Source organism: Aquila chrysaetos, chromosome 5, assembly GCF_900496995.4.
Source record: "Aquila chrysaetos chrysaetos chromosome 5, bAquChr1.4, whole genome shotgun sequence".
Lineage (NCBI taxonomy): Eukaryota > Metazoa > Chordata > Aves > Accipitriformes > Accipitridae > Aquila > Aquila chrysaetos.
The window spans coordinates 48273303-48300979 of record NC_044008.1 but is presented as its reverse complement, the minus strand read 5'-3'; the positions used below and the strand labels follow the sequence as shown (position 1 = coordinate 48300979).

The window sequence follows — 27677 nt, the reverse complement described above, 5'->3', positions numbered from 1 at the left end:
ATTCCTTTGTATAATTATTTAGGCAGCTATATTTCATTTTAGAGACAACTGGATGATGGATCAAGATCAGAGGGATTCCAAGAACTGAATTGCTGAGGTTCTCAAGGGCCTAGTCCTGAACCGGTCAGGCAGTTGGACTAGATGACCATTGTAGCTCCCTTCCAACTGAAATACTCCATTCTGTTCTAAGCACCCCACATCAACCAGAACTGCAGCGTAGCATGCACTCGTTACACACCAACAGCCACGCCATACAAAACAGCCTCATTATATAGATCAGGGCTGCAACCACTTTCAATTCAGCAATTATGTCAAACTTCCCAAACTCCCAACTCCTTCTCAATACTGTAGCAAACTGTGTGTTATGTTAGCATTGGACTTAAAAAAAAAAAAATGCTATTCCTGTCAACTACGAATAACCCCAAAGTCTCTTGTGATGCCTAAAAACAAATCCCGCAATCTGGCAGTATTCCAAAAAGATTATCAGATAATGTGAGCTGGCACACAGAATGCTGTTCAAAAGATCTAAATGTACTCTTTCACTCTTTTTATACCTCCAACTGAGACGCAGGACATTTAAATCACCAATGGAGTCAAGACTTCTGCAATGTTAGATTCTTCATCACTGTTCAGATGCAAAGAGAAACAATTAAAATAGAACCCAGTTCTTAATACGCAGAAACACTGCTACATGTGGTAGCAAAGAATGATTAACAAGTATCAAGCTTTTTTTTTTTTAATTAAACTGAATTTTATTAAACTACAAGAAATGCAAAGATGGTGGTAGATTAAGACAAATATTGACCAGGCAACCTAAAAATAAAGACTGACACAGGTACAATTCCCTGCAAACTCCTTTATGTGATGTTACCGTAAAGCGTTTTGAATCTGCATATTGACAGCTTAACATACACTATTCATACAGTGAAAATGGTTATAAAGAACATTACATGAACAATAGAAGGCATTATTGTCTTTTGCTGTTTTTAAACACTAGGACATTGAACATCTCATTGCTGATGTGGTTTAAACGCATAGGCCACAAACAGATACTTCTATTATAGTTCATATGATTACAAAAGTCCAATTGCCTAACACAACTCTGATTTACCAGCAGGGAAATAGTTTGCTGGAAATTATTCCCTATAAATCAGTCTTCATTTATATAAACTGTCTTGAAGTGCCAAGTAAACATTAAAGTATGCAGAACATTAAGTATATTTACAGGTTCAGTGCACTTTAAATTCCTCAGTAAGAGGGTACTGAAACAGCAATAAAAAAAAAGGAGCTTTGCTTATGTGATTATACTTGTGATAACACAAGTGGCTTAACTTAAAAAAAAAAAAAAAAAGGAAAAAAAATGAAAAAGAAAAAACCTATCAGCACATTAACATTCTTATGGTGATTTCATGAACATTTACCAAAACATTAGCAAAGTAACAGAATACTTTATTTTCCTTTACAACCAGTGCTTATCAGGTGAGAATCAATAATGCTGAAATATAACAAAAAATTTCCTTGTTAACATTAAACACAAAGGAGAGAATTCCACTGTAGAATCCATTTATACCATGTCTGAACCATGCATACAATCTTTGATGTTTTTAAATAAAAAACATGACCAGCTATAAATAATATTAAACAGTATTAAAGTTTTCATTTAGCATCTAAATAAATTAAGATTGCTGGATTTTCAAGACTGTGAAGTTATTTCAGGAAGAAAAGGAGACAATCTAGACAGACACATTTATCATGTATCCTGCTCTGATTCAGATCTCTTATGCCTTACTGCAGTTCCTAGCCACAGACACACAATACAGCCCCATCTGCACAAGTCAAAGGTTTGAAGAGTCATACTGAGGCTATAAATAATTAGAAGTAAAAATAAATGAAAATTTCCTCCATGTGAATTTTCATGAACAGAGGTATTGGCCAGATTAAATTTATAGGATTGACTGGAGAGCAATGAATATGTTGACTAGATGGTAGTTGGCTAGTGGACACGTCCACAGCCAACTACCTTCAGCTCAGCCATCTCAGACTTGATCCACATGACACCTATCTTTAGACATGCACAAATATTCAGTGACTGTCAGAGACCCCTAAGGAAAGGGAACATGACTGAAACATGAGGCAGGAAGACCTGCAGACAGGAAATAATCTGAAGGGACTTAGATCATTCCCCAGCAGGCGCTTCCATATGATTTCGCATGCCTGCCTCCTATCAAAAACCTATTTAGATGTTACCACTTAAATGGTAAATATCAAAGATCACGGGAAGTGCGTTGCTCACTAAAAATCTTTTAACTGTTTTCAAAACATGCATTCTTTGCCACATAAGTTGCTTTATACAACCACCAATACGGGTCTCGTTGCCAGCAGTGCTTAAAAATAGCTTTAGAAAAATTATCAAAATAAAATTAGATGGTCCTGATAACTGATCAAGCCTGACATCACAATGGAGATATGTTTTCTTTAAAATCATATTTAAGTAGTTGCTATGAAGAATAATTGTTGGCATCTATAAAAGCTGCATAATAAAAATAAATACTTTCAGTCATTTACAACAAAATTAAGAAATATACATTTCACTTAAACAGGTAACAATACTTTAATGGATTACTTGTTAGTCACTGTACAGTCCTGAGCATGTTTTTGCAGGCATAATTTAGGTTATCATTCTTCCCCCACAAGTCCACATGACATATGCCAGCTGGAAGAAAACTTTTAATACTTTTGAGAAGCAGTATCTTAATTTAGCTTTGGTAATTATCTGTGCAACTGTAAAAATCTTTGATTTGCTTTTCACACACCACGCAGATTAAGGCAGGCACTGCTGTTACTATGATTCCTCCATCACCTTTTGACACTGATAAAGCAAACCATCTGGAAGGGCAGAACAAGGCGATCTGAACCACAAAGCCAGCATCCCTGAGTGAGTACGACAGTGCAGCAGACAGGGCACAGATGGAAGTAGCTGGCATGCCAGTATTCCCTCGTTACCTTAAAACAACAGAGGCCACAAAAAAAAAAAAAAAAAAAAAAAGAACGATTAGCAAGTAACAATAGTTACAGTATGGATCGCAAAAAAAATCTATCCTTCTCTCAAACTTCATTTCTGCTGTTCTCTTCTACTCTTACCCCTACTCCTCTAACATGTCATCAAAAATCATGCCTCCTGCATGCAATCACAGCTTCATATTTGTCATACAGCTTCATTCCCTTTCTTTGTCCTGTCCAAAACTCTTTACAGTGCAACAGTTTGCTCCCTTGTAAAATTTACCATTTGCTGTACACTTATACCTTTACATCAATCTTCACATAGACCCCTGAGTAAGGCAAATAAAGTCCATAAGACAACGCTCCTGTGTTTACTATGCTCCTAAACGTGCCCTGCCTTAAACTGTAAGATACCTGCTTCCGTGCACTTATTTTCCTGGGACAAATTATAGGTTGTAAGCAACCTTACAGTATACTTTCACTCACCTATGATGTCAACTATATGGAGCTTCAGCTTCTGTTGCAGTGTACTTAGAGCTGCTGGAAGGCTATCTTGAGAAGATGACATTCTTATATTCTGTTTCACATCATTGGAAAGGGACAACCACAGCTTCCCAAAGTCTTCTGTAGTCATTTCCATTGGCCTAAAAGTAAGTGCACCACACATCTTAGCAAAATAAGATACATTATTCAGAATATATTTGGTCTCCCAAAAAATCCTACCTGGAAGCAAATGGACAACAGAGTGAGCAACGAGCAAATACAGATTAGTTTAAACAAACCCCTCCTCTTCCCAGCTTAACATTTAAAAAAAGTTTCTATTCCTTGTTTTAGATTTCTAAATTTAAGAAAAATACATTAATCTACGTAAATGGAAGACCAAAGTGAATGGCCTTGAGATATCTGCCCACTGAAAGGCATGGAACAAGTTCAATGAGAGGTAGACTTTATTATGGAAAACAAGGTGGATTTCACTATAAAACACAAAAGTCTACTGGAAAAAGAACACTTGCTTTTTCTACTGCTAAAATAAATGCAGTGTTCAAAAATAAGAAGAATAAGCTTTCTTCTTCCCCTGCAAAAGTTGTCATCCTTTTCATATAATGTATGGGTCTCTGTACTCAAATCACTTATTTCAGTTTGACATGTTTATATTATGCCATATTTTAAAACAGCAAGCCCTTCTGTTCACTCAGTTCTGTTAGCCTCCTCAAAAACGCATTCTGTAGTTCAACACTATTCTAACCTGCAGCTACTGTCAATATTCTCACTGTTTGTACTTCTTCCTGGAACTTTGCCACTTTTTTCTAAGTGTATAAATAACCATTTACTATCTTTAACAGTCATCTCAATTAGATTAAATTTAGCTGCTCAAGATGAAGCCTTGATTTTCATAATCAATACCCAAATCATCCTGCCCTTGTCTAATACTTGAGTACACATGGTTTTAAAAACCACAGCTTATTTTATTTACCTGATGAAGTCCACCAATGATAAAGTTATTGAAAATTCAAGGCGAGTTTCCATCTCTGACTGGTAATTAACAGAGCCAGAAAGAATTCCCTGTGTACAGATTTTGTCCATCCACACACGTTTCTGGCAACATTCCACATTTTGAGCTTCAATTACAGGAAACTGGTAGGCGGTACTCTCCAAAATCTATATAATTTTTTAAAAGGAATATAGAATATAAGTCTTGCTGTCAAGTTGTGTAAGTGGCTAAGATACAGGTATATAATTATGTAAGTGCCTTTTATTTCAATTGATTTTTCTTGGACTGTTTAGCAAGTGAACAGAGCTACCATTTCTCAGCTCTCATCGAGGATAAATCAATCATTAACATTACAAAAGTTCTATGACAATGAGAACACCAAAGAAATTGAACTCTTTCTGCCAGTTGGCTTTCCCCCCCGCCCCGAATAATTGCTCAGAGAGGCCAAGAACTGATGACCAAGAACCTGAATTCGGTAGTTCAGTCCCAAAATAAAGTAATATACAAGAGCAAGCAACACTGCAACATACCCCAGGCTATACACTAAAAGCAAGAAGTTGAGAAATCATCCCTACTAACAAGGATAATTTCAAAATTACTCAGCAGTTCCTGGCCTCTTCAAACAAACTAGTAACACAGATTGTATCTGTGGTAATGGCCTGTGTGGAAACTTAAGTGAATTACAAGAAAAAAAATAAACATGAGATGCCCACTTTCTATCAATGCCATGACAGGTTTGATTCAAGCCAGAAATGAGAAGGAAGGAGACTTCGTAACCGATTAGCAGTTCCTTGATTAAGTCAATTCTAAAAGAAACATTCTGCTTAATTCTCTTTACGCAGTTACCACTTGCTAAGTGTCTCTAAGGTTTCACAATTCTGTGCTTCTTTCAGCAAAATCTGTGGATAGTCGTGCTGATAGGCAATTCCTAAATAGCTTTCCAATTACTTAAATGAAATTTCAATCAACATTATCACATGCTTTTACCAACCATAGTTAAATCCCACATGTAGCCGATGTCAAAAAATAAACTGACCAACTCCTCTCCACCATCAACTGAATGCAGGAGAACAAGAATGAAATATGACTGATGTCTTTGGGAAAAAAAAACCCAAACAACAAAACACCAAAACTTGACGCAAGCTTACAGAAATTTTATGTGAAGGAAGAAACTGCATCACATCTGCCTATCAGATAAATACGAACGAATGCACAAGCCCAATAGTCACATCCAGACAAAACAAGTTACACAGTGATTTCTTTGGCAACTCAAGTCATGCCATTCTGACTGGTTAGGTTTGCATTCAGTCTTAAACACCAGGCAGAAGCTGAATTCAGAATTGAAAAATCATATATATTTGTTATATGGAGGCAAGCAGTAGGAAATTAAATCAAGGTGAATTAAAAAAGTGAGATGCTAACTTTTATACCAAATGACACCAAGTTTAGTATCGAGATTTCTTTCACCACCCTTCAGGATGTGTGTAATAGCCTTACCACAGGTTTTAAGGAAATGCTTGGGGAAACAGGCGTCGCTATTACATTAAAACAAATACTGCACACTTAAATGCAAGCGAAAAGCAAGAAGTTCCAAGTGAATCTGAACTATAATGGAAACAAAGTTTCTTACCTGAAAATGTTCTGCTTCTTCAAACACTAAGTTCACAGCATTAAGTGCAGAAGTGGTTTTATTTGAAACAAAGACAACGAGCAACAGAGAGTCATCTGTCCACACCTTACATAAATACAGAGCTAAGGCATCACTCTGACAAAGTTCCACTACTTCAGAGTGAGTGAGCTCTTCTAGCTCTTCTGATAAGCAAGGGACCAATGGTGTTTTACTGGCACTTTCACATTGAGCATTTTGAGAAGGCTGAAAAATTTCAATATTACTGTCAGCAAACAAAGACGACTGTGACAGCCTACTATCCGGAAGTCTGTCGTCCAGCCCAGACTTTTTTAGGGACTGAGGTGTTTCAAATGCTAAATTATCTTCTACAATATCTGAAGAACACAGGGAGGCTTTCCTTAACCTTGTGCGTATATCTCCCTCACAGTCTTCCATGTTAATAGGTACCGTATCAAGTAAGGGACCAAAATCTGAAGCAGCACTATTTTGGAAGTCTGATGCCTCCTCACTACTTTGAGTTTCATTTATCTTTGATTTTCTTTTGAACTTCTGAGTAGCTGTGTCCGCTTTCCCCATCTGAAAAGGAAAAAGAAAAAAAAAAGGGGGGGTGGGGAAGTTTCTAGCACCCAGCTGTGTTACTGTTAACAGCATGAAACGTAGTGAGCAAGGACAAATAAGCAAGGAATCAATTCAGATGACAAATACAAATAGATTCCAAACATTTGAATGAATCCAGTAATGGGCTTTTGTTATATTTCTCACAGGGTATCGGATTAGCCTATAATGCAAGAATGACTCCAGCTTCTCTAAAACATAAACTGAAAGCTATTAAAAAGCAATCACAGGTAAACATTTTCTGGTTGAACCAGTGATAAATGCCAAGATTTGAGCTGGTTAATATAATAATGCCAGTCTTAAAAAGATTACATAATGGTGAATTCTTTAATGTTCTGTGTATTAACATACATAAATAAAAAATGGTCTTGATATAGGGCGTCAAACTCTAGCCTTACTGCCAAATGAATGCCAACAGCTCTGGAAAGTTGGGTCAAGAAACAGTTGTTAGGGAAAACTGAGACTAAAACTTGAAGTGCAACATGTAAACAGGAAGTTCTAGTTACTGAATCAGATCTGCTCCAGAGGTTGTTTCATCAAGTAATATCCAATCCATTTCAGGTTCTTAACAAATTATCAGACTAAAAAAGTAACTTTCAATAGTTTTTCAATGACTCGGTGTTTTTTCCCTCATTTTACCACAACACTAATTTGATCTCCATTTGCATATAAATATCTGTACTTGTAAATAAGGCAATATATAAAGTTTGAACTGCTAAGTCTCAAAAGAACCACTTACCAGACTTACACCAGCATTTGATCCTAGCCCAATAAACAAAGTTGATGCTAACTGCTGCTTCTCTTTGTCTTCCTCAGAGAGGCTGGCAACTTGATCAGACCGCAATGCAGGAGGATCACCCACCTGTCCTCCTAATAAGCTGCCACAAGAAACAGTTTGTGGCTCATTTTCTTTCCCTACTTTATTTTCTTTCTTTGGAAGATAGCCTTCTTTTCCCCATAGCCTGCGTACTCCCTCAAGTTTCAGAGTATTTGTCCTAAAAAGGCAAACAAACCAAAGCAGTATCAACCATATGAACATCACATTCATAAAAACATGACAACACTCTAAACACCATTCACAACTTTGGTACTTTGATATACACAGAGAGTAGTAGAATATAAATGAACGCTTTTGCATCTGCATGAAGTTCTATGTTAGCGATGTCATTCATTACTTTTAAAACACCCTGCAAATGCAAACTTGGACTAGGCTATGTAGTCCTAAGTATAGACCTATACTAAGTCAGCATTAGACACTTGCAGCCAGTAGTAGACTGTGTTTGCCAACTCCATCCAGAGTTTCAGATTACATTTATAATGTATTTGAATATTTTTTTTAAGTGAATACAAGCAACATGGTATCTATCTTTCTCCCTGGGAGAAAGATTCTGGGAATCAATAAGTATATTTAAATAGTACTATAGCTGATTCCTTAAAAAATAATTTAATGTAAGAGACTGAAAATTAGAATAGACCTAGAAAGCATTTTTATTTCTTATGACAAGCATTCATGTTCTCAGACAGCCTGAACTCTAGCAGCTGACTGAACAGACACAGGCTAAATGCTGCATGTCCTACACCTAAAAGCCTCACTCAAATTTCTTACACAAACTGGTTAAAGAATCTGAAAAAGCTTCCAACATTTCCCTCATACTGATTTACCAGAGTATAAATGGAAGTTATTTGTATGAAACTATGGATATTGAACTTATTTGTAGTATTCTAAATTTCAGGAGTATCTTACACTGTGAATCTTAGCCTCAGTTTTATCTAAAAAAAAGTTTCCTTTAAAGGTACGTTATTGTAAGCCCATAAAAAGTAAGCATAGCCTGTAAGAAAAAGAAAGAAGCCGGAGAAAAAATACTTAAATCATGTCATCATCAGGTAATCCTGTACCAATTTTACTGCATTAACTATAACTTGATTTGTAGTTTGTGAAGAAAGCGGAAGAACAGTCTAACTGCATTAGCTTTTTTTCTAGTTATTTCAAAGAAAATGTCATCTGAATTTCTTCTGACATGATAGAGGTTTCCAAGTTCAACTGTACTCTTTTTAGTTCCACGTAATGAAAAAACAAAGACACGTGATACTAACAAGAACAGAAGCTTAAACGTACTTCATTTCAAACACAAATTAACTCACTCTTTATGCCCTGTCTCAGCACTATTACCAGATGTATCAGAACCAAAAGATAAACCAGTGGGGGACTGTCTGCCGGTGACACCAGATGAGGACACACTTGAAACAAATGACAATCCGTAAGGTTCAAAATTCAGAGCTGCAAGACAGACATGATCTTAAAATTACAATGAGGCATAAAAAGGTAAGAAAGAAATCCGTTTTCTGAAAATATATATGCTGTACTGCTGCCCTTCTCGGGTTTCCCATTCAGGAACCTATTCTCATTAAAAATGGATGTTTCTGTTCTCAAATAATTTTTTTTAGACACACTGAGGATTTATCTAAAACACGTATTCATTTGGTATTTGGTTTTAAATACTGAAATTAAACAGAAATAGTGACTTTACAGCATATCACTAAAACATCTGCCAACAGTTAGTATTTGTAGACAGAAGTACTATATTGGATCTAAATAAGTGAGCTTTTCCATTTGTTCATGACCCTAAATAACATTTTGAGTCCACAGCATTACATCCATATACCACTGCCTGCTTTGCAAACATAATTGACACCTTGGGTGATAAATCACTTTCATTAAGACTTGCAAATCAGGATTCAGAACCAGCCACCTTAACTATGCTTTACGAATCAAAATGTAGTTTGAATGGCTTCTAAAAATTGTTTTGGACTATAACATGAACAGTCATTGTTACATGCGAAGCAGAGCGCACTCTCCTTTGCAGCCCTGGAAATATCAAGGGGTACAGTCCCTTTCCCTCATTTCCACCTCAGCCTTACACTTTCTTCTTCCCAGCAAAATGAAGGAGCAGGGCAAAGCTGTTGGGCATCTGGGATGAGAGGTCTCCTGATAAAGGAGGAGGCAGTGCTAAGGAAGTGTCCTGTCCCATAAAGAAGCAAGAAGGAACAGAGATCCAAGGGGCTTTGTGATAAACAGCATCCACAAAGATATTCAAACTCTACCAATCTGTAAATTTAGTCATCTATAAACAAAGAATTTCAGTAAACTCAGTGGACTCCCTTTCTAGAATATTTCTGAATATTCTACCTCACCTGTATCTTACCTCTTAGAACATTTATGAGCCAGTGGAAGATGCTAATCAGTACTTGTGATTAACTAAGAAAAAAACAGCAATTCATAATTCAGTTCCTACAATGGCTTTCCTGCAAAATTGTAAGAACACTGCAAACACCAGAGTGCTAAATGGATGTTCTTCAGCAGTACAGACCACTAATTTCGTTCTCAACACCTCAGTATGAAGCACTATTATGAGCTCAATCTGACATACAATAGATTGTACCCCTCAACAGGCTTTACATGCATGGAAAAAACAGTATAGAATATTCAGTTTCAACATATTTGACCTTGTTAATTTCTCCACCAAAATTTTGAATTTTCTAGCAGGCTTAAAGTGGAGGCTGTAGCTGTAATACTCAATTTATAATTATCTCAGAAAAGTGTTAAATTCTGCCAAGCTACACACGCAAGCAAATGGGCAATATTATTTATTGTATGCATTAACCTGCACAGTCAAAATAATCTTTTAAAAATAAGAATTTAATTGTACATAATGCAGTGTACAAGACTAATTTTTCTAATTCCTCAACAGTAAAGCTGAAGAATGCTTTCGAAAAGCTTTCCAACCTCAAAGAGAATCATTCAGACGCATCTAAAAGAAATCCTTATGTGACTGCCTATAATAAACGAGTATTTCTATGGCAAAAAAATTTTATAAGTGCACTATAGCTAAAGTTTTGGTGTATTTTTTAATAAATAAAAGTACATACTGCTGTCTTATCTGTACCTACACTAGGTAAGAAACCCAAGATTTGTGTCATAAAATAAGTTCATAATGGTTGTTATTGCAAATTATAATTCCACAGTCAAGACTAAGTGCTCAGTATAGTAAAGTTAGGAACCCTTTGCTTTCACTTTCATAATCCCCATAAACTTCAAATCCCATAGACCAGCAGAGATTGTAGTGAAACATTCTCATCTGCAGAACAGCAACCTATGATAAATGAACAGTTACATATACCAGCTAGACAGACATGGAACCAAAAGCTAAGTTGAACTTAGCTAAGTCTACAGACAAGAGACGTATTAAGATTAAGATAACATTACTTTAAGAAATAATATTAACTGTACACTTAGATTTTTTTATTACTACTTATCAGGTAATGTACCAGCTATTTAATAAATGCAGTAAACTAACAGTCACCTTTTTCCTGAGAAAGTTTCTCCTCTTGCCTCTGGTGATGAGGCTTATATGGTGCTGCACCACGACCAAGTCCCTCAGCCACAAATCCATCCAGAAAAGATAAGGAAGCATCTACCTACACAGAATTAAGAAAAGTGAGAAAGCAATAAAAATATTTTCTACACATGAGCCTGATGTTACCAAAGAATATTGTGTCTCATCAGCGAATCAGGATCTTCTGTCTCACATCTACCAGTAAAGCTGCTGTTTTAACAGAAATTGTTAAGCAAGTATGTTGAAATGGACTTTGAGCTAGAAGTTTATAACTTAAATTATCTCCTCCACTATTGATTTTTTTTCTCTAAACAAGAAAAAAAGAAAAAAAAAAGCAGAGTGAAGTTTTCTCGAAATAGTTGATCCTAACATTATATGAAAATACTGAATTCAAAAACCTTAGCAATAACAATACTATTTTCCATCATTTATTATGGACATTTCAGTGTAAAGATCAGTAGTTTCTAAACAGGAGGCAAACCCTTTGAATAAAAAAGCAGTACCATAGCACTAAAGCAGGCCTAACTTGTCTTTTGAAAAAAAAAAAGAAAAAAAACAAAAAAATAAATCAGTGTATGAAATCATAATTTTGTTAAAAGCTACTCCAGCTTACTAACTAAACACCATGGTTCTTTATCTTTCAGTACAGAACATTACGATTCATCATATATGCCTGAAAAAGTATGTTTCTGAAAACTCACTTTAAGCAGACTAAAGACTGGCACCAGTATTATTCATTCTGAAAACACTTCGTTACTAAAATATTCAACCCTTTCAAACTACAAAGAGGTTCATGAAGAACACACATTACAGATGTCTTACCACCATGTCATTGCAACTACCATCAAATGGAAGCAAGTTTCTCATCAGTGCTTTGTCTTCACACAGATGCTTCAATTCAAAGGCATATTGTCTCATGCAGGTATCTAGAGAGTTGCTGAATTCCTGGATTAGTCTGTCAACTATTTTCGAACAGGAGGTATGTGATGCTATCTTGGTGACTGCAGCCATTATCCACATTTTAGTTTCGGAAGTAATAACAGTCTTCTTCAGCAGGCTGTGTAGCTTTGTCAAAATAACTTCTGGATCAACATCTGTAACAAGGCTGGAATATTCACCCAACACCTATTCACAAAGAGCAGACAAACTATGCATTTAGTCACACAGAGCAGTACGTTCAGTTTTGAAATTAGAATGTAGTACTAAATAACAACACAATAAAATCCACCTCACATTCAAGAAACTATTATTTAAACATGTTCTAAAATAATTCTTTACCATTTGGCTTTTAAATGTCAAAGGCTTGAATCCATCTTTGTGTTTACCTCAGCAGACTCCAACTTTTAGCTTCTTAAAAAAAAAAAACAAAACAACAACAAACAGCTGTCTTGAAAAGAAAGCTAAACGTAGTAATTAGGCCCTTACAAAACATGATTTGCTCATACCACAGCCTCTTCCTTGGGTGGAAGCTGAAGCTTACCCAAGTACCAGACAATACTAGCATAGCACTTGAGCAGTCACCTGCAAGGCTAAAAATGCAATTCACAACCACATCTGGCCTAATTCTGATGAAGACAGAAAAGCTCTCAAGCATGCAGTCAGATTCATGTGGCTACCAAGCCACTCCAATCATCACCTGCCTTAACGGGAGCAAGTCAGCTTTTCCACAAACTATAAGAAGCTAAGTAGTCCTCAGGCACCAAAAGAGGCCACTAGAAATAGATTTCAGCATATTATCTTGGCTTCAAGTAAAAATAGAATATTCATGACTAAAAATAAAACAGTTAAAAAACATGACCACCTTTGACAGTTTCCTCATATCTGTGTGTTCAATTTTGACCATGCATCTACCTTACCCAACTCATAACTTGAAGGAATTTCTGTGGATACAATGCATCTTCCTCTTCAAGTAATGCTAAATAAGACTGTACTGCATACATCCGTAGCTGATCATCTTCTTTTCTGTCATCAAATCCTAGACAGAAAGCAATACCATACTTTGCCTGAAATGCAAATAACATCTCCCAGCAAATATTTCAAAGTGCATTTTAAGAAAAAAAGACATGATTAAGGAACACGTCTAATTCTTCAGAGCATTCAGGGAGTTACCTTCAGCCAACAGCCTCAGAAAGTTGTTTGGGATATCAGGATGCACAACATCACCTCCAACTGAAAACACGGCATTCATTGTTTGGATGAACCACTCATTGTCAGGGGCATATGTGTCCAGACATTAAGGAATTAAGTGCTAAGGCGTAACTTTTTCTTTCTTTTTCTGTGTGCTTCCTAAGGAAACAAATTTTCCACAAATAAGCTAACCAACTTGCTCTCCCCAGTAAGTTGGGGGCCTGATAGTCAAATATTAGCTCAATCTAACTGAAGAGGAAATATTCCTGTATCTTTTATAAAGTGTTTCCTGTAAACTTCATGAAAACTGGTGGTCAGGTAGAGAAGTCTTAAGTTACTGCCCTGTTGAAAAAGCCTGCGCATGAACTTAATAGCTATCCATTACATGCAATTTGCTGGCTTATCAATCAATACATCTTAAGCTGTACATGAATAAATGTTAAAGAGTTAAAAATAAGAGTTTAAGTAGACTTCATACAGTAGGAACAGACATGTTCACGCAAGCATTTGCCTCTGGAAACCTGTCCTACTGTATTTTAAGTTCACACTTGTTCTGTGCTAGCTTTCCAGCATAATCTTTTGAGTTCATTTACACAGAATCACTTGATCAATGATAGACTAGCTGTTCTTTCCAGGAATGTTTTGCTGTTAATTTACTGAAAAATAACAAACATTTTGAAGTACTCCACAGAAAACAAAATTGCTTTTTTTATATATTTAAAATTTGATCAGCCTTTGCTGACTTCAGAAGTTAGCTTCTGCCTTCCCTCAAATAAATCCTGAAAATGCACACTTACTGAATGGAATTTTTCAACAGTACAGAAACATGAATATTATTGCCTTATTTTTGCATACTGCATGACAACACACCTTTTTTTTGTACACTACTCTGTGCCAAGCAGTGTACAAATAGGATAGTAAAGTAGCTCTCTGTTATAAAGAGCTTACAACTCAAATTATCAGACAATACACACAGAAAATCAGGCAGTGACAACAACTAACAGCAATATGCACCATATGCCAAATCCCTAATCATAACTTCCATCTTTTTGGCATAGTTTAAGAATCTTTTCTTTATTTCTATGAGCGTGTTATTCTTAAAATCCATATACCAATGAAGAGTTCTCTGATAAGAAGATCACTGCCACAATTACAGAACAGCACTCAATCTAGCACTGCGGCATCTCTCTCCATACAGCGGTGTAAGACTTCAAAGTTTTAATTTAAAACCACAAGCTTTTAATGTTAAACTCCAAAGCCAAAATAAAGTATTTTGAGTGCCATTACTTTCTCTCAGTGAAACACAAGAAACACTGTGGTCATTTTTGTATGCATTTTCTGTTGCATATTTTTTTTTTGCATTTGAAAGAGTGGAAAGCACAGCTGTAACACTTCCTACTTCAAAAGATCATGAAAGATACTTTGAAAGGTACAAATGCTACATTTGCCTGAGCTCTGACTCCAAAGTTTTAAAAATAAAAGGATATTTCCCAGCTAGTTCAGAAAAATAAAAGGATATTTCTCAGCTAGTTCTGCTATTTTGCCAACTAAGTTGATGATAGCATATTCTTCTTTGCTTTCTTTTAAGTAGTCAAGCATCTTCTGAACTATGACAATTACATTCTGTCCATTTGTAATTCTATAGAGAAGCTCCAAAGTCTGAAAGAGAAAGCAAAAGAATATATTTAATTGGCTCTGATGACTCAAAAAAAGGAAGCAGGCAAACAGAAACACTTTGGTATGATGCCAAATAGAGCAACTGTCTTTATTTGGCAAGTCTTAAATTAAATACACCGCTTATCTACACAGCTTGTCACACTAGTGTTGTTTGCAACTGCTCTCACAATAACTGAGACATAATATGCCTTTTACGCTACTAAGTTCAGAAAACCTACTGCCCATCTTAAAAATTAACTTAATTTTTGATGTTTAAAAATTCACTGACCTCCCTTTTAATAATGGGATCTGGATGGTCCAGACATTCAATTATTGTCATCTGGTGCTGAAGTGCCAGATTAGGATCCTGCTGGATAACATAGGTCAGAGCCTTTAAACCTAGAGTATAAGTGATTGGAAGTGATATAAGAGAATGTATACTACTATGACCAAATTAAAAACATCTTAATGAAATCAGGCATCCTTACCTAAGTATTTCAAATTAATTTTGGGTGACAAAACAAATTTTCCAATGCACTTGGCAGCCTTTTCAAGTAGTTCAGATTTGGGATAAATTGTATAAATTGTCTGGACACATTCAAACAAGATGGCTGCAGGGGGGGTAGGAAAAAAAAAGACATAATTAACGTGTATTAAATACTTCTATAAAGCAAAAATTTTTAACAAGCAAACAAGCTCATTGACTGCATCAAGAAACTGCAGTGCTGTCCCACCCCCACTGGATCTAACTGCAGAGTACCTACTGATACAAGTAAAAACAGGATGAAAGACTATCTCCTTTAGCATATGCATATTTTTTATTAGCCTTTGCCATTGTGCATACAACTTTGTCTTTATAGTTCTTCCAGCCTCGAAGTCCCCTATAGTTGCTCAAGGGACTGGACTAGGATGATCTTTACAAAGCCAATGCGCAACTATAAAGGATTTGAGACAAAATATTTTTCAGTAATTAATATGATTTCTTAGCTACTACCAGTAGCTAAATCATCCCAAGAACATTCTTATTAAAAAAAACAAAAAAACCCTTTGTATAGTTGTTTGAGAAAAAGCTAGAAGTAAACTGAAGAGACAAAAAGTAATTAATCCTTTGTGGCAGCAATTCAGGCAAAGATTCAGACCGAGTTAATTGGCATTTAAAATCATGATGTAGTTTTCAGCTGTTCTTGTAATTCAGTCCCTAACCAAACCGTCCAATAGACAACCACCTACTCTTCTTAAGCACTACAAAACTAAATCTGAGAAAGACTACCACTACAAGAAGCAAGAAACATGCAATAACCAAGGACTTTATGTAAGAGAGCAATTACTCCAAATTACGTTTTACTTTTGTCTGGTATCATCAACTAAAATTTTAGGAAAAGCTTATCATATGTGAACGTAAACTACATACCTAACTTCTATGTCCTTGTATAAATCATAATATACTGCCCACTTTGGCACCTTAAGTGCTTAAAACAAATTGAATGTTTAACTCTTAGCAAGTGCAAATTGTCTGTGTTATAAGGCAACCCACCTCCCAGTATCTTCTATGTTCTTGCCTAAAAGAATAGAAGCAATAAACCAAATACACTAAACATCTGGCAGATGCTTCCTCATGTATTATTTGCTAGAAGAGAATACTTCCCCAAAGCTCCCCTTTTCAATGCAAGTAAAGCTTACACAATGCTTTACAAAATATGTATCAACTAGGCATTAGACATCTAGAGCTTTGGGCTGTGTTCCTTTTCTTTTTTCCCCCCAGTGTTGTTTTAAAAAAATTCTCAATTTTCTTTCCATTCCATTAGTGTAGGTACTTTGGCAACATCTATGGGACTTATACTTTAACAATAAAATAATGGGGGGGGGGGAAGGTTTTTTTAAACAGCTCTTAATATAGGGTTTCTAGAACATCAGATTTGGGTGTTTGGGGAGGTATTAAGACCTGGGGAAGGGGAAGGCAAAGAAAAATCCAAATAAATTGCTCAACTTTTTATTAGAAAAAACTTAACAGTGCAATTATTCCTTTTGCTTTGTTCTAGCAACAAATAACAGCTTTCTCTACTAAGAATGTAATGAAATTAACATAGCCTTCTACCATGCTCTAGAAATTTTAACTTGAGATGTGTGCCAAAAACATCTTTTCACAGGCATCACTATCACTGAACACTAGAGGTGTAATTTTTATTAACTGTGGCTAGAGGAAAAGTCCTACACAGCTGTAAAGAACTGATGCTGCCACTCTTGCACACTTTTTATTGCCTTTCTCAGGGCAGTGAAAAGAAGATCTAAGCATTTCTAATAAACAGAGCTGTATCATTAGGATTTTTCTTTCATCGTTTATTTCCACTTAAGCAATGTTCAGTAAGAGCTTTCATGAAGAAGCTGACTTTCTGTATTTAAGGGCAAGGACAATGCAAGCAGGATAGAGGCTTTTGAATCAAGATGAATTCCCAATAAATAAAAATGTTTTACTTCAATAATAAAAAACTGCGCTGTACAGCAATGTATCACTTGTTTTACAATTTACTACTTGGACACTTAAGAACACAGTTGTTGTTTATTAAGAATATAATTAGATTTTCCAAAAGTACTGCATAAGTATTTTAGCACAATCAACTACTCACATTTTCATTCTTTCCAACTACAGATAATTACATAAAATAACCTCACCCACCATATGTAATATTATGATTTATCTCTGCTCTTCTTAAAGATTCATCTAGAACATCATACATCAATTCACTTGTCCTGTTTAACAAGAAAAGAATAATTTAAAATTATTTGCAGCACTAACAAGCATGTAGTCTTATTTTGCCAAACAACTCAAACACTAGTATTGAAATCTGTAACAAATCATTCATATCCACAGATTCACTTTAACATGGAAGAGCTCTATAACATGTTTCTAAATGGCATCCAACAAGATGTCTGCAGCTTTCAAAAGAAAGATTTACCATATCACAAGAATAAAAACATTTCACTTGCTGCTTGCATAAAAAATAAAACATCAACAGGAAAAGGATCACAGACAACTAGCTCCTCACAACATGACACCACTTTTTGAAATATCTTTACTCTGGATTTTCACACAGTTGTTTGGTAACCTAGTAACAGAAGTCCCAGCAAAAATATATTTCAATATATTTCCACAATAATCAATTGTTTAGCCAATCCAGAAGCTAAGAAACTAATTTTGCAGTTTAAAGAGTATCTACTCACTGTATTGGTTAATAACAAATGTATACGAAGTTCAACACTGAAATCCTCATATAAAAAAAAAAAAAAAACAATAAGTTGTCTATGAGGTAAAGGTCATGACTGTATTTTTTGTACCTTCAAAATATTAATTACAGAGAAAGATCTGGTTACCTTGGATCATCTTTTCCTAACAGCCCCAATATTCTTAAAAGCTGAATTTGTAACCATGGTGCTGGCACACTGTGATAGTTGAAGTCAATAGGGAGCTTCCCTCCCACTACCTGCTTTAGGATGGTTACAAAACTCCCAGTCAAGTCCTTGTATCCAGATGAGTTTTCCTACATAATCAAAAAGAAATACAATTCAAATATTTCAATACAGCACCTCAGAAGTAAAAATAATCCACAACTTGAGTAAGATCAAAATACCTACACTAACAGTTTCATTTCTTTAAATCAAACTTGTGCTCTCATCCCACAACACCTGTAAGCTCTTCACTTTAAACCTATGCTATTTTCTTGCACATTTGCAAAGGGAGTGAATGTAACTTGAAGGCAACAGTACAAAAAAAAAAAATTTACAAGCAAATTTCAGCAAACCCTTTAACACACTATTGAAGTTAGATCCTCTAGCTAACTATGCCAATGATGCTGACCATTCAGATCATGCAAAAAGTGGATCTGTCAATCTAAATGGAGAGCTAGCACAAACAAACATAATACAGATATCCGTGATCACATAAATTAACTTTTCTAACAACTACAAGTAAGTTTTTTCTGCAAAACTTCTGTACAATACACTGTGTATTTAAAATTAAAAAAAATATATATACATACCTACACACACACACACGTATATATATACATAAAAAAATACCTCCTAAGTTCAGTTGTGCTTCTAATTTTTTGCCTACCTTAATCATTTGAAGATAAATATGCAAAGAAGCCGCCATGACTCCAGCATCCCTGTCACATAAGGCTTTCCGGAACTTATCATGAATATGCTGAACTTGATTAGGAGCAATGAGATAGAATTTATATAAAGCTTGAACAGCTTTTCTTCGGATGATTTCCCTGAAGAGAAATTAGATTTACACAAAAGAAAATGAAGCTGCTTGTGTATTTTAAGTACTTGACTTAACAAAACAACTTGCACTTTTTATTTCTACAGCAACGAGAAATTATGTGGCCAGCCATCAGAACACCATGATTTGGAGAGAGATGAGAACCCATGTTTTACATATTTGATAACAAATGACTCTGGAAATACCATATAAATGAGGGAGTGACAAAGCAAACTTAAAAGCATAGTAGGGCTTGATGTCAGATTGATGAGTCAAAAGAATGGCCACCAAATACACAATGAAATTGGCCACTGCTAATCTATTGTGGTCACATGTGCAGCTCCAAAAAATACCTGTCTAGAAGTTACCGAGTCAGTTCATTCTGCAGTTCACTGTAATCTACACAACACTTATAATGTTATCCTCTGTGTATGGGATATTATAAATTAAGAATCAAACAACTCCAGGGTATTGATATCTGCAGATACACTTTTATCAACAAAGTTTCTATAGAGAGCTTTATAAAAAAAAAGTATCAGTGAAGTACTTCAAGGATCCTAAACTGTTTCTCCACCTACTCTACAAACAATTCTTCATCCACGTATTTATTAAAAGGACTCCAGCAGATAACTTCAATTACATTTACCTATCAAAACTGGTTAATACCTATCCAATACTCAGTCAAGACTGAAAATAAATCAGACAAGAATCCAAGAGAAAAACTAGGAGAGGAACAATTTCTGAAGGTAATGATTAGAACGACCAATTCAGAGAAAAAACACCCGTTTACTAAAACTACCTACAAAATTATGTTATTCAACCGTACAAGGCCACCTGAAATTCTGTAAACGAATACGTACTTAGAATGCTGGAGCTTGTCTTCTATTAGGGGAAGAACAGCTGGAATCATCTCCCGTGGAAAGATCTGGCTGACAATGGTTAATGCCATGCACACCTCTACTAGATTAGTGCTCTGTAAGTCCTGTTACAATCATTGAAATAAAACAGTTATTTTTTATTTAGAATTTTAAATTCTGCACAGACATACCCCAAATCTTTCACAAGCAGGCTGGATCTAGCCCACCTACACAGCCCACCTACAGCAAGCATCCTGCTGCCAGCCATCCTGTTGTCTGCTTGTGTTTGAGAAGTCAGCTCTCACTGAGCTAATTGGGTTCTTTTCTTCTCTTGCGCAGGAAGAAGGAACAAGCAGCTCCTCACACTCGTGTTATAGAACTACATTTGTATTTTAAACGTATGCGAGATTAACGCATAGAGCTACAATCAATGTTTGTTTACTGAAAGAGTTTGATGATTGCAAAACTATGCTGAGTCCCCAGTTGGACCAGTGGGATGAGTCACTTCTCATGGAATTCAACAGTATTCTCTAGTGCCTTTGATCTAGCCCAAAGAATTAAAAAAAAAAAAAAAGAAAAAAGAGCAAGCTCAATAATACTGCCAATTACATGTTTGTACACTAAAATAAGACATTACCTACTCCCTAAGAAGCGAATACGAATTACACATAATGTTCTACAAAAGAAAGAATAAAAATTCAGTCTGTTCCAAATACAGTTAAAAAGAGTAGATATAGCTCACTGTAACCTTAAATTTTAAAAGTATGGATGAATTCATAAAATAGCAGAACAAATGAAACATGTAAGATTTCCAGCTGACATCATCACTTGCTCTGGCCATTTGCCCCAGATAGGTTTTAGTCCTCATTTTGGTTTAGTTCTTTGTGGACTCTCATTTTTCACTTCTTTCTATAACCTTACTAGTTTCAAGTCAGACTTTTAAAGATCATAAAACAGTTTTCAATCACAACAACAAAATAAGCATTACTTTCAGTCTATAATTTAGGTGACTTTGGCCTACTGTAATATAAAAGTAATCATTATTCAGAAAGTTATAATAAGTCACAATTGCTCCATGTAAGAGGCAGTAATACAGAAGATGACACCTATGAAATATTATTAGGTAATAGATTCGCAGAGTCACTCCAAAGCATGTTTCCATTTTCTATCAAAATTACCAAAAGAACTCAAAGAAGCCAACAGATACTTGCTGTCAGCTAAAGGCAAAAGTTTACACTGATAATATGCATGCATGGCTGCTCCTGGAGTTGAGAATGTATATAACTGGTACGTTTTATAAAGGAAATTTTATGGTATATCTCCTTTGAAAAAATTTTAAAATATGGCTTCAATAGTAGGATTGCCAAGATTAAATTGAAAAGTCAGGGAAAGCCATTTCAAATTTTGATTGCTAACCAGAAAAACAGCAACTTTAAGAGAGCAAGATAGAACTAATCAGTACATAGCTTAGATGTTGTGCGACACAAAATGGGAAGAATTGGTCCAAGTTTAGTTTACCTCCAGACCTCCAAAAACACTGTACCTTCACAACTGTGTTCACAAGTAGAAGTAGCAGTTCATGATTTTCATGTAGAAATAAAGAAACTGCCAAATAACCTATAAAAGAAAGCAGCCTCCATTACTACTTTCAAGCAATAAGCAACTTCAAGACAGAAAACTTAAGACTGTAATACAAGAAGAGTTAATTCAAACAATTACAAAAAGACAAAAAAACCCACTGTTAGATGACAGTTGCTCATGTTTTAAATATCAAGATTTTCTTTTATTTCCAGGCAAACCAGTTATATTTAAGTTACAGTACAGCTCAACAATTAACAGCTAAGAATTCATAAGCTGTGAGAAATAAGAGACATTACAATACTGTTATAGCTAAAGAGCAGCCAAGAGCACCATGAGAAATCACTTCCTGGAAAACTAGTATCTTCTCTGCACAGAGAAATGTATATTACTTCTAGACTACAAAATACAAATGCACTTTCTTATATCTGTTTCTCTTTTTTAAAAAAATAAAGTTCCATTTCAAATAAATTTTATGTTCAACTTGGAATACAGAAGAGTAAATTCACCACCCTATGCCAAAAACTCCCTTGTTATTTCTTAACAAGGAAGAAACAATTCCAGAACCCCAGAAAAGCAGCCTGCCAGAAACCTTTTTCTTCAAGACCTCCCTTCCTTTTAAACTAAGAGACTTAAAGTGGGGGGGTGGGGAGGGTGTGCCACAACTCATGACAACATTTGTAATACAGAGATGGATATTAAAAAAGGTCTTGGCTCATTCAGGGCTTAAGGATCAAAATGAACAACTTGGATACAAATAACTGTATTGTCTCGGCTGTCAGATTGATTTATCTGCTTGTGAAACTATGGGCTTGATCAGGTTAGCACACCTGCAAAAATGTTGTTCACTCTCATTCACTGAGGCTCACATTTGGTGAAAGAGTAACCTATCTTGATTGGATCAATTGACAATTCCTTAATACAAACTTTAGTATATTGCACCAAGAACAGACAAGGTTGTCCTCATATATCACATATAACTGCAGAACAACAGCAAAAAAACCCAAAACCCACACACATACTCTTGATAACATCCTTTTAGAAAATCAAAGCTTAAGGGCACTTTGTGTCCAGAGAACTTTAAGCCACCTACATTTAAAAAAAAAAAAAAAAAAGTGCTGCTTCACCAAAGCCTTCTCAAAAAGAGCCCTAGTAGGGAAAGGTGTCAAACCAATTAATATCAAGACACATTGGTTCTTGACACTTACAGAGGTCACAAAGTTTTCTTCAAAACAGTTTACCACCTGCCCTCCCAGGTTTGGTGAAGATAGATTTTCTTAATCCCTACCAGAGTACCTGTGCAGTGGCTTTCATTACTCAGGGATAAAGCAACTTTAAATCATCACTTGTAACGCTTTCTCTCAGAAACTCCAATACTTAAGTGTTCAAACAAAGGATATCAAACAAGCATATCCCACAAGACATTGCCTTCCTTCTGTGAATGCAGACATAGCATTGCTTGGAGTTAAACCATTTTCTCCACAAACAGGAAGAAATGTCTTCACTAAGCAGTTGAATCAGCAACTGCAAGGAAATTCTCCAGACAAGACAGGCTGACAGCTGCTTCAAACTGGCAGGCAAGGAAATCACAACAGCATGAAATTTCAAAGAAATCTGGACTAGCCTTTCAGATCTCCTCAGGAACTTCTGCACCTGTGCTATAAGGATCTCCCTATTTGCCTCATTTCCTACAACTGTTTCTAAACTAAAAAAATCTTACAAGCACCAAAACAGAAAATATTTGTCTGACAAATGTCTGACATTAACATGGTTGTCTAATCTTGTACTAGAGTGCTTGAAAAAGAAACCAGATCCTGACAGAAACTCCTTTTCAGCTTGATGTGTTTTTTAACAAAATTTCTTGTAAATTACTTGGTTATTGGTGCCACAATTCAAAGCAATGAAAGGACAACTGATGCTTTAAAATAATTTCCCCTGCCTTCTGTTCCACGAGCACACACAGAGCAGGTCATAAACTAGAGGAGTGAGAGACTATGAAACAAGACCAAGAAAGCAGAAGAACATTTTAAGTATTTTTACATGAATTATAAATCCTAAGAAACTTTAAAAATACAGTTTGAGAATATTATTAAGGCTACAGTTCCATGCACATACCAACTCTTTTCTCCAAAAGATTTCCTTGCTGGGCAAGCTTGATTGCATGGATATATCCAAAGGAAGACTCGTACCCTAGCATTTCACAATAGATGAGTCTCACCATACATTCTTTCATCAGTCTCTGAAATACCAAAAATAAATTAATGAGAATTCTAAGTCAGCCATGTTTTATGCTCTTCTTCACTGCTCTAATGAAGTAGAGGACTTCATCAGATAGAAACATATGTGCATTCACACACGTTTTCTAAAATCAGGGTACTCATAATTCTTCCTTTGCTATGAACCTCTTCTGCGAATCAGTATTAATTTTTGACCATAAAAGCAGAACTCCCCATATACTACCCTTAAAGATGTTAGCTTATTTTGATTAGCAAGCATGTGATCAACAGTAGATTAATCATGACTAACATAAAAAAAAAAATTGTCTGAAGTGTTAGATGATCACACTGCTAATACAAATTATTTTTTACCAATCGCTACACTGACCTAGGATGGGTTTTCACTATGTGCGAGGCAAAACTTTATTTCTCCCTTCAAAAATTCTCACTCACGGGACTGAGACATGCATTAACTAACTCACACCAGAATATATCAACTCCTGCAACTTCGACATGAGCAACAGTGCATACAGGAAAGCACAGCTTCTTACACAGCACAAATTAACTGTAAGAACAACGTCAGCCTGCAGAGAACATTACTTGACAGAAGCAGTCCATCACCTAGCTTTTTTGTCCGCGTTATTTCAGAAACTACAGCACGACAGTCTCTGGGCGCCACATCATTACAATTTGTTCACATCCAGCAGAATCACAGTGTCCTCACTATTTTAACCGTGCCGCAAAACCACAGACATTGGTACCCTGTAATGCTGATGATTAAGCACCTATAACGCAGATAACCTGTACGCTCCATCCGGCAAAAAGAGCGAGAACACGGTTTCTCTTCACCTTTGGTCTGCTGTTGCCACAGCCTGTAACCACTAACAGAACTTACAAGTGTTGTGGTGGGGGCCGAAACTGTTGCTTTCAAACTGGTTAGTTCCTGCTGGATTAATTTTTCTTCTTCCTAGAAAAATTAAACTTAATTTTAATCTCGCAGAGAATTTGGAGGCAAGCAAAAGTCATGGACGGCACCTTAATTTAACAGAGCTCCAGAGCCTCCTCAAAACCAGCGTACCCCTCAGCCGCGGCAGTGACGCCGGACCGGCTGGTTTCGAGCACAGGCGGCGACACTTCGCGGCCGTGCTCTCCCACGCCATGCCCCCCGCGGAGCAGCCTCACGCGGCCCTCCCTCCACACGCACTGCCACCGGCCCGCCGGCTGAGGGGAGACGCCGCGCCCGGGGCCCACGGCACCGGGCACCGCACCGCCCCACCGGACGGCGCCGGCACCTCGGGGAGGCCGGGGGGGCGGGAAGGGAAAGGAGTAAGGCCCGGCCCCCGCCCGCTTCGAGGCGGCGGGAGGAGCGGGAGCCCCGGCCCGGCCCGCCCCGCCCCGGGGGGGGGGCGCCCGCAGCCCGTACATGCTTGGAGGTGAGCGCCGTGATGCTCCGGATGAGGCTCCCGAGCCGGGAGGTGGCCGAAACCCTGCCAGGGCCGCCGGCGCCCCCCGGCCCAACGCCCGGGTCGTGCTGCCCCAGCAGCCCGGGCAGCACGCTCAGCGTCCGCTCCACCACGTCGCTCATGGCGGCTCCCGCCGCGGCCCGCTCTCCTCGCCGCCACCCGGAAGGGAGGGGCCCCGCCGGGCCGCGGCCCTCTCCGGCCTCACGCGCACTTCCGGGACCGCGCCTGCCCGGCGGCAGGGGGCGCTGCACCGCCCGCTAGGGGCGGGGCGGGGCCTGAGGGAGCCGGGTCGCCGTGATGGCGCCGCGCCGTGAGGGGCGGGCAGGAGCCTGCGGGGGGTGGCCGCGGCTGGGCGAGAGGCGTTCCCTCAGTCCCCGGCCTCGCCTGCCCGCCGCTGCCCTCCTCCCCAAAGCGGGCAGCGGGCCCGAGATAGCTCCGGCTGAGCCGGAAGGTGGAGCCGAAACACAGCGTTTAGAGCGGGTCAGCCCGGCGGGGGGGTTGACGGCGAGCCCTGCCCGGCCTCCAGGGGTTGCTGCCCGCGGCCTGCCGGTCGCAGATCGCATCGAGATAAGAGCAGACGCCGCCCTGAGGGAGCGCTGCCCGGGCCAAGGGGTGCGGGAGCAGGAGCGGCCTAAGCGGCCTCCCGCCCGCGGGAGCTCTTCTTTGGCAGCGTCGCAAAACAAAAGGCGTTGAATGGCGCGTTTCGAAAGAGAGCGGTGCGATAGTTCGTAGATGCTGGTGAAGAATACTGTTCTTAAAGCGTGGGCGGGAACACCGAGAGGTTGGTCTTGGCCGAGAGGCTCCCAGAGGAGCTCTTCCCGAGGCGGTTCCCGCTCCCCTGGCAGCGGGGGTTTGGCCCCTTGGGAAGGTTTTCAGCGCGTAGCTCCTGGGAACTACCTCTGTATTCACTGCTCCTGCGAATGAAACTGGATTTCTTGCCCGTGAAAAGCAAGGTGTAAATTTGTAAGGTTAAAGATGACAGCTTTTTCTGACTCTCTAGATACCGTTTTTGCCATTTTGTAACCCTGTGTCTGTCAAATTAAGGTTAGTTTTATGTCCGCATAGCTGAACAGGAGTAGTTGCAGTTGCTAAATGAACAGAAGCCTTGTTACTTTTGGTCATTTGGTACCCAGAAAAGTGATTTCAATTAACAGGAAAAGCTCCTCCTTTTTTTGTCAGGCACAGGCCATATCCCGGCTCTGCTCTGAAACGCCATGACATGCCTTCTGCTCCATACATGGCTGCCACAGCACCGTGTGGCTGGGATGGAACTGGCCTGCAAAGCAATGAAATGAACATGTGAAAGAAGGGTGCCGGATAAATTCCATAGATGCTTCACACTACAAGGGAAAAAGTGCATCTAACCCAGTCGTGTTTACCTGATTGGTTAGGATACGCCTTTCCGAATTTGTGTAACGAAACCTTGAGCCAATTGCAACAAGATATATTCAGATAGTCTTTACTGTCATTTTTAACAGAATTGGTTTTCTCTCACTGTTTTTCCTGTGAACACGGAAAAAGCATAGTGCCACTTAAATATGTGAGTCAATTGTCTCGCCAAAGACAGCAGACTAAAATAATACTGTATCTGTGTAGTTTTGGATGCTTAATTCCATTTTAGAAACCCACGTATGCCTTTTCCAGTTATACGTATTTTTCTGAAACAAAATTACTTGACATTTTCTAGTTTGTATTTCAGTTCAAAGGTGATTTTTTTTTTTTCTAGAAAGGGTGGGGAAGAAACTGAAGTAATCCCTTCTGAGCCATGTGTTTCCAAGGAAAAAGTATCCCTCCATCTCCAACATATGTCTGGTCAGAAAATCATGCTGAAGTTCGAAGCTATAAATTGATTTGTTATCAGAAAAAAAGCCAAATGGGAACAAACTGAGGTCAGTAGTTTTAAAAGTATTAAAAGTTGGCATTTCCTTGAAGTCAGGTGGAAATATTTGGACTGGTATTTCTTAAAGTCCATTTTACGAAGTTAGCCAGTTAAGAATATCTCAGTTACGAATTGCTCATGTAAAGACATCATATTATGTTGTACAAGCTAGAAAAGCTTGTAAGCTTTGCAGACCGAAAATGTAAGTTCAATAAGCATAGGTAAAGCTGCTGGAACTTGAATAAATGCTCAAATCTCAACAGCTTTGACTTTTATTTTTATTGATTCTAGGGTCTTAAGTCCTTCTCTTTGCCTTAGGTGGTGGACAAATAAATGCGGTATGTAAAATGACTTGTAGAGTGCAACCCTCAGGCTTGTGTGTGATTAGTTTCTCATACTGTTGATGATTACATTGAAATCGAGAGGACTATTCATAGTGCACACATGTGCAAAATACGTGACTTATTGTCAGATGATTATAGATATATCTAATGCCTTGCATAAAGATC

At 37.7% G+C, this 27677-nt stretch overlaps 1 protein-coding gene and 1 long non-coding RNA gene across 8 annotated transcripts; one reads left to right on the top strand and one right to left on the bottom strand.

The window, feature by feature from the left end:
* Window positions 1–841: 841 nt before the first annotated feature.
* Window positions 842–25460, bottom strand: AP4E1 (adaptor related protein complex 4 subunit epsilon 1). Of its 7 annotated transcripts, none has more exons than XM_030015961.2 (21): window positions 25250–25460; window positions 24722–24793; window positions 23726–23849; window positions 21576–21649; window positions 20036–20157; window positions 19026–19185; window positions 18284–18450; window positions 17589–17662; window positions 15403–15525; window positions 15204–15313; window positions 14778–14917; window positions 13241–13353; window positions 12988–13106; window positions 11954–12256; window positions 11099–11213; window positions 8880–9015; window positions 7477–7732; window positions 6123–6698; window positions 4475–4659; window positions 3487–3644; window positions 842–3003 (listed from the first exon to the last, which is right to left on the bottom strand). In XM_030015961.2, the coding sequence occupies exons 1-21, from the start codon at window positions 25409–25411 to the stop codon at window positions 2843–2845; spliced, it is 3450 nt and encodes a 1149-aa protein (XP_029871821.1). In that variant the 5' UTR covers window positions 25412–25460; the 3' UTR covers window positions 842–2842. The 7 variants fall into 7 exon arrangements, with proteins under 7 accessions (XP_029871821.1, XP_029871822.1, XP_029871823.1 ...); XM_030015962.2 differs by having other exon boundaries at window positions 11957–12256; XM_030015963.2 differs by lacking the exon at window positions 15403–15525.
* Window positions 25461–25628: 168 nt separating this feature from the next.
* On the top strand, window positions 25629–27428 carry LOC115342112. The gene is made up of 2 exons (XR_003923641.2): window positions 25629–26242; window positions 27016–27428. It is a non-coding gene; the product is annotated as an uncharacterized LOC115342112 (long non-coding RNA).
* Window positions 27429–27677: the final 249 nt, after the last annotated feature.

Coding starts and splice junctions, on each gene's coding strand:
- AP4E1 (XM_030015961.2), bottom strand. CDS start 25,411: ATGAGCGACGTGGTGGAGCGGACGCTGAGCGTGCTGCCCGGGCTGCTG. Junction 21,650..23,725: donor TCTTTTGGAGAAAAGAGTTG/GTATGTGCATGG, acceptor TTTCTTTTATAG/GTTATTTGGCAGTTTCTTTA. Junction 19,186..20,035: donor GACAAGCTCCAGCATTCTAA/GTACGTATTCGT, acceptor ATTTCTCTTCAG/GGAAATCATCCGAAGAAAAG.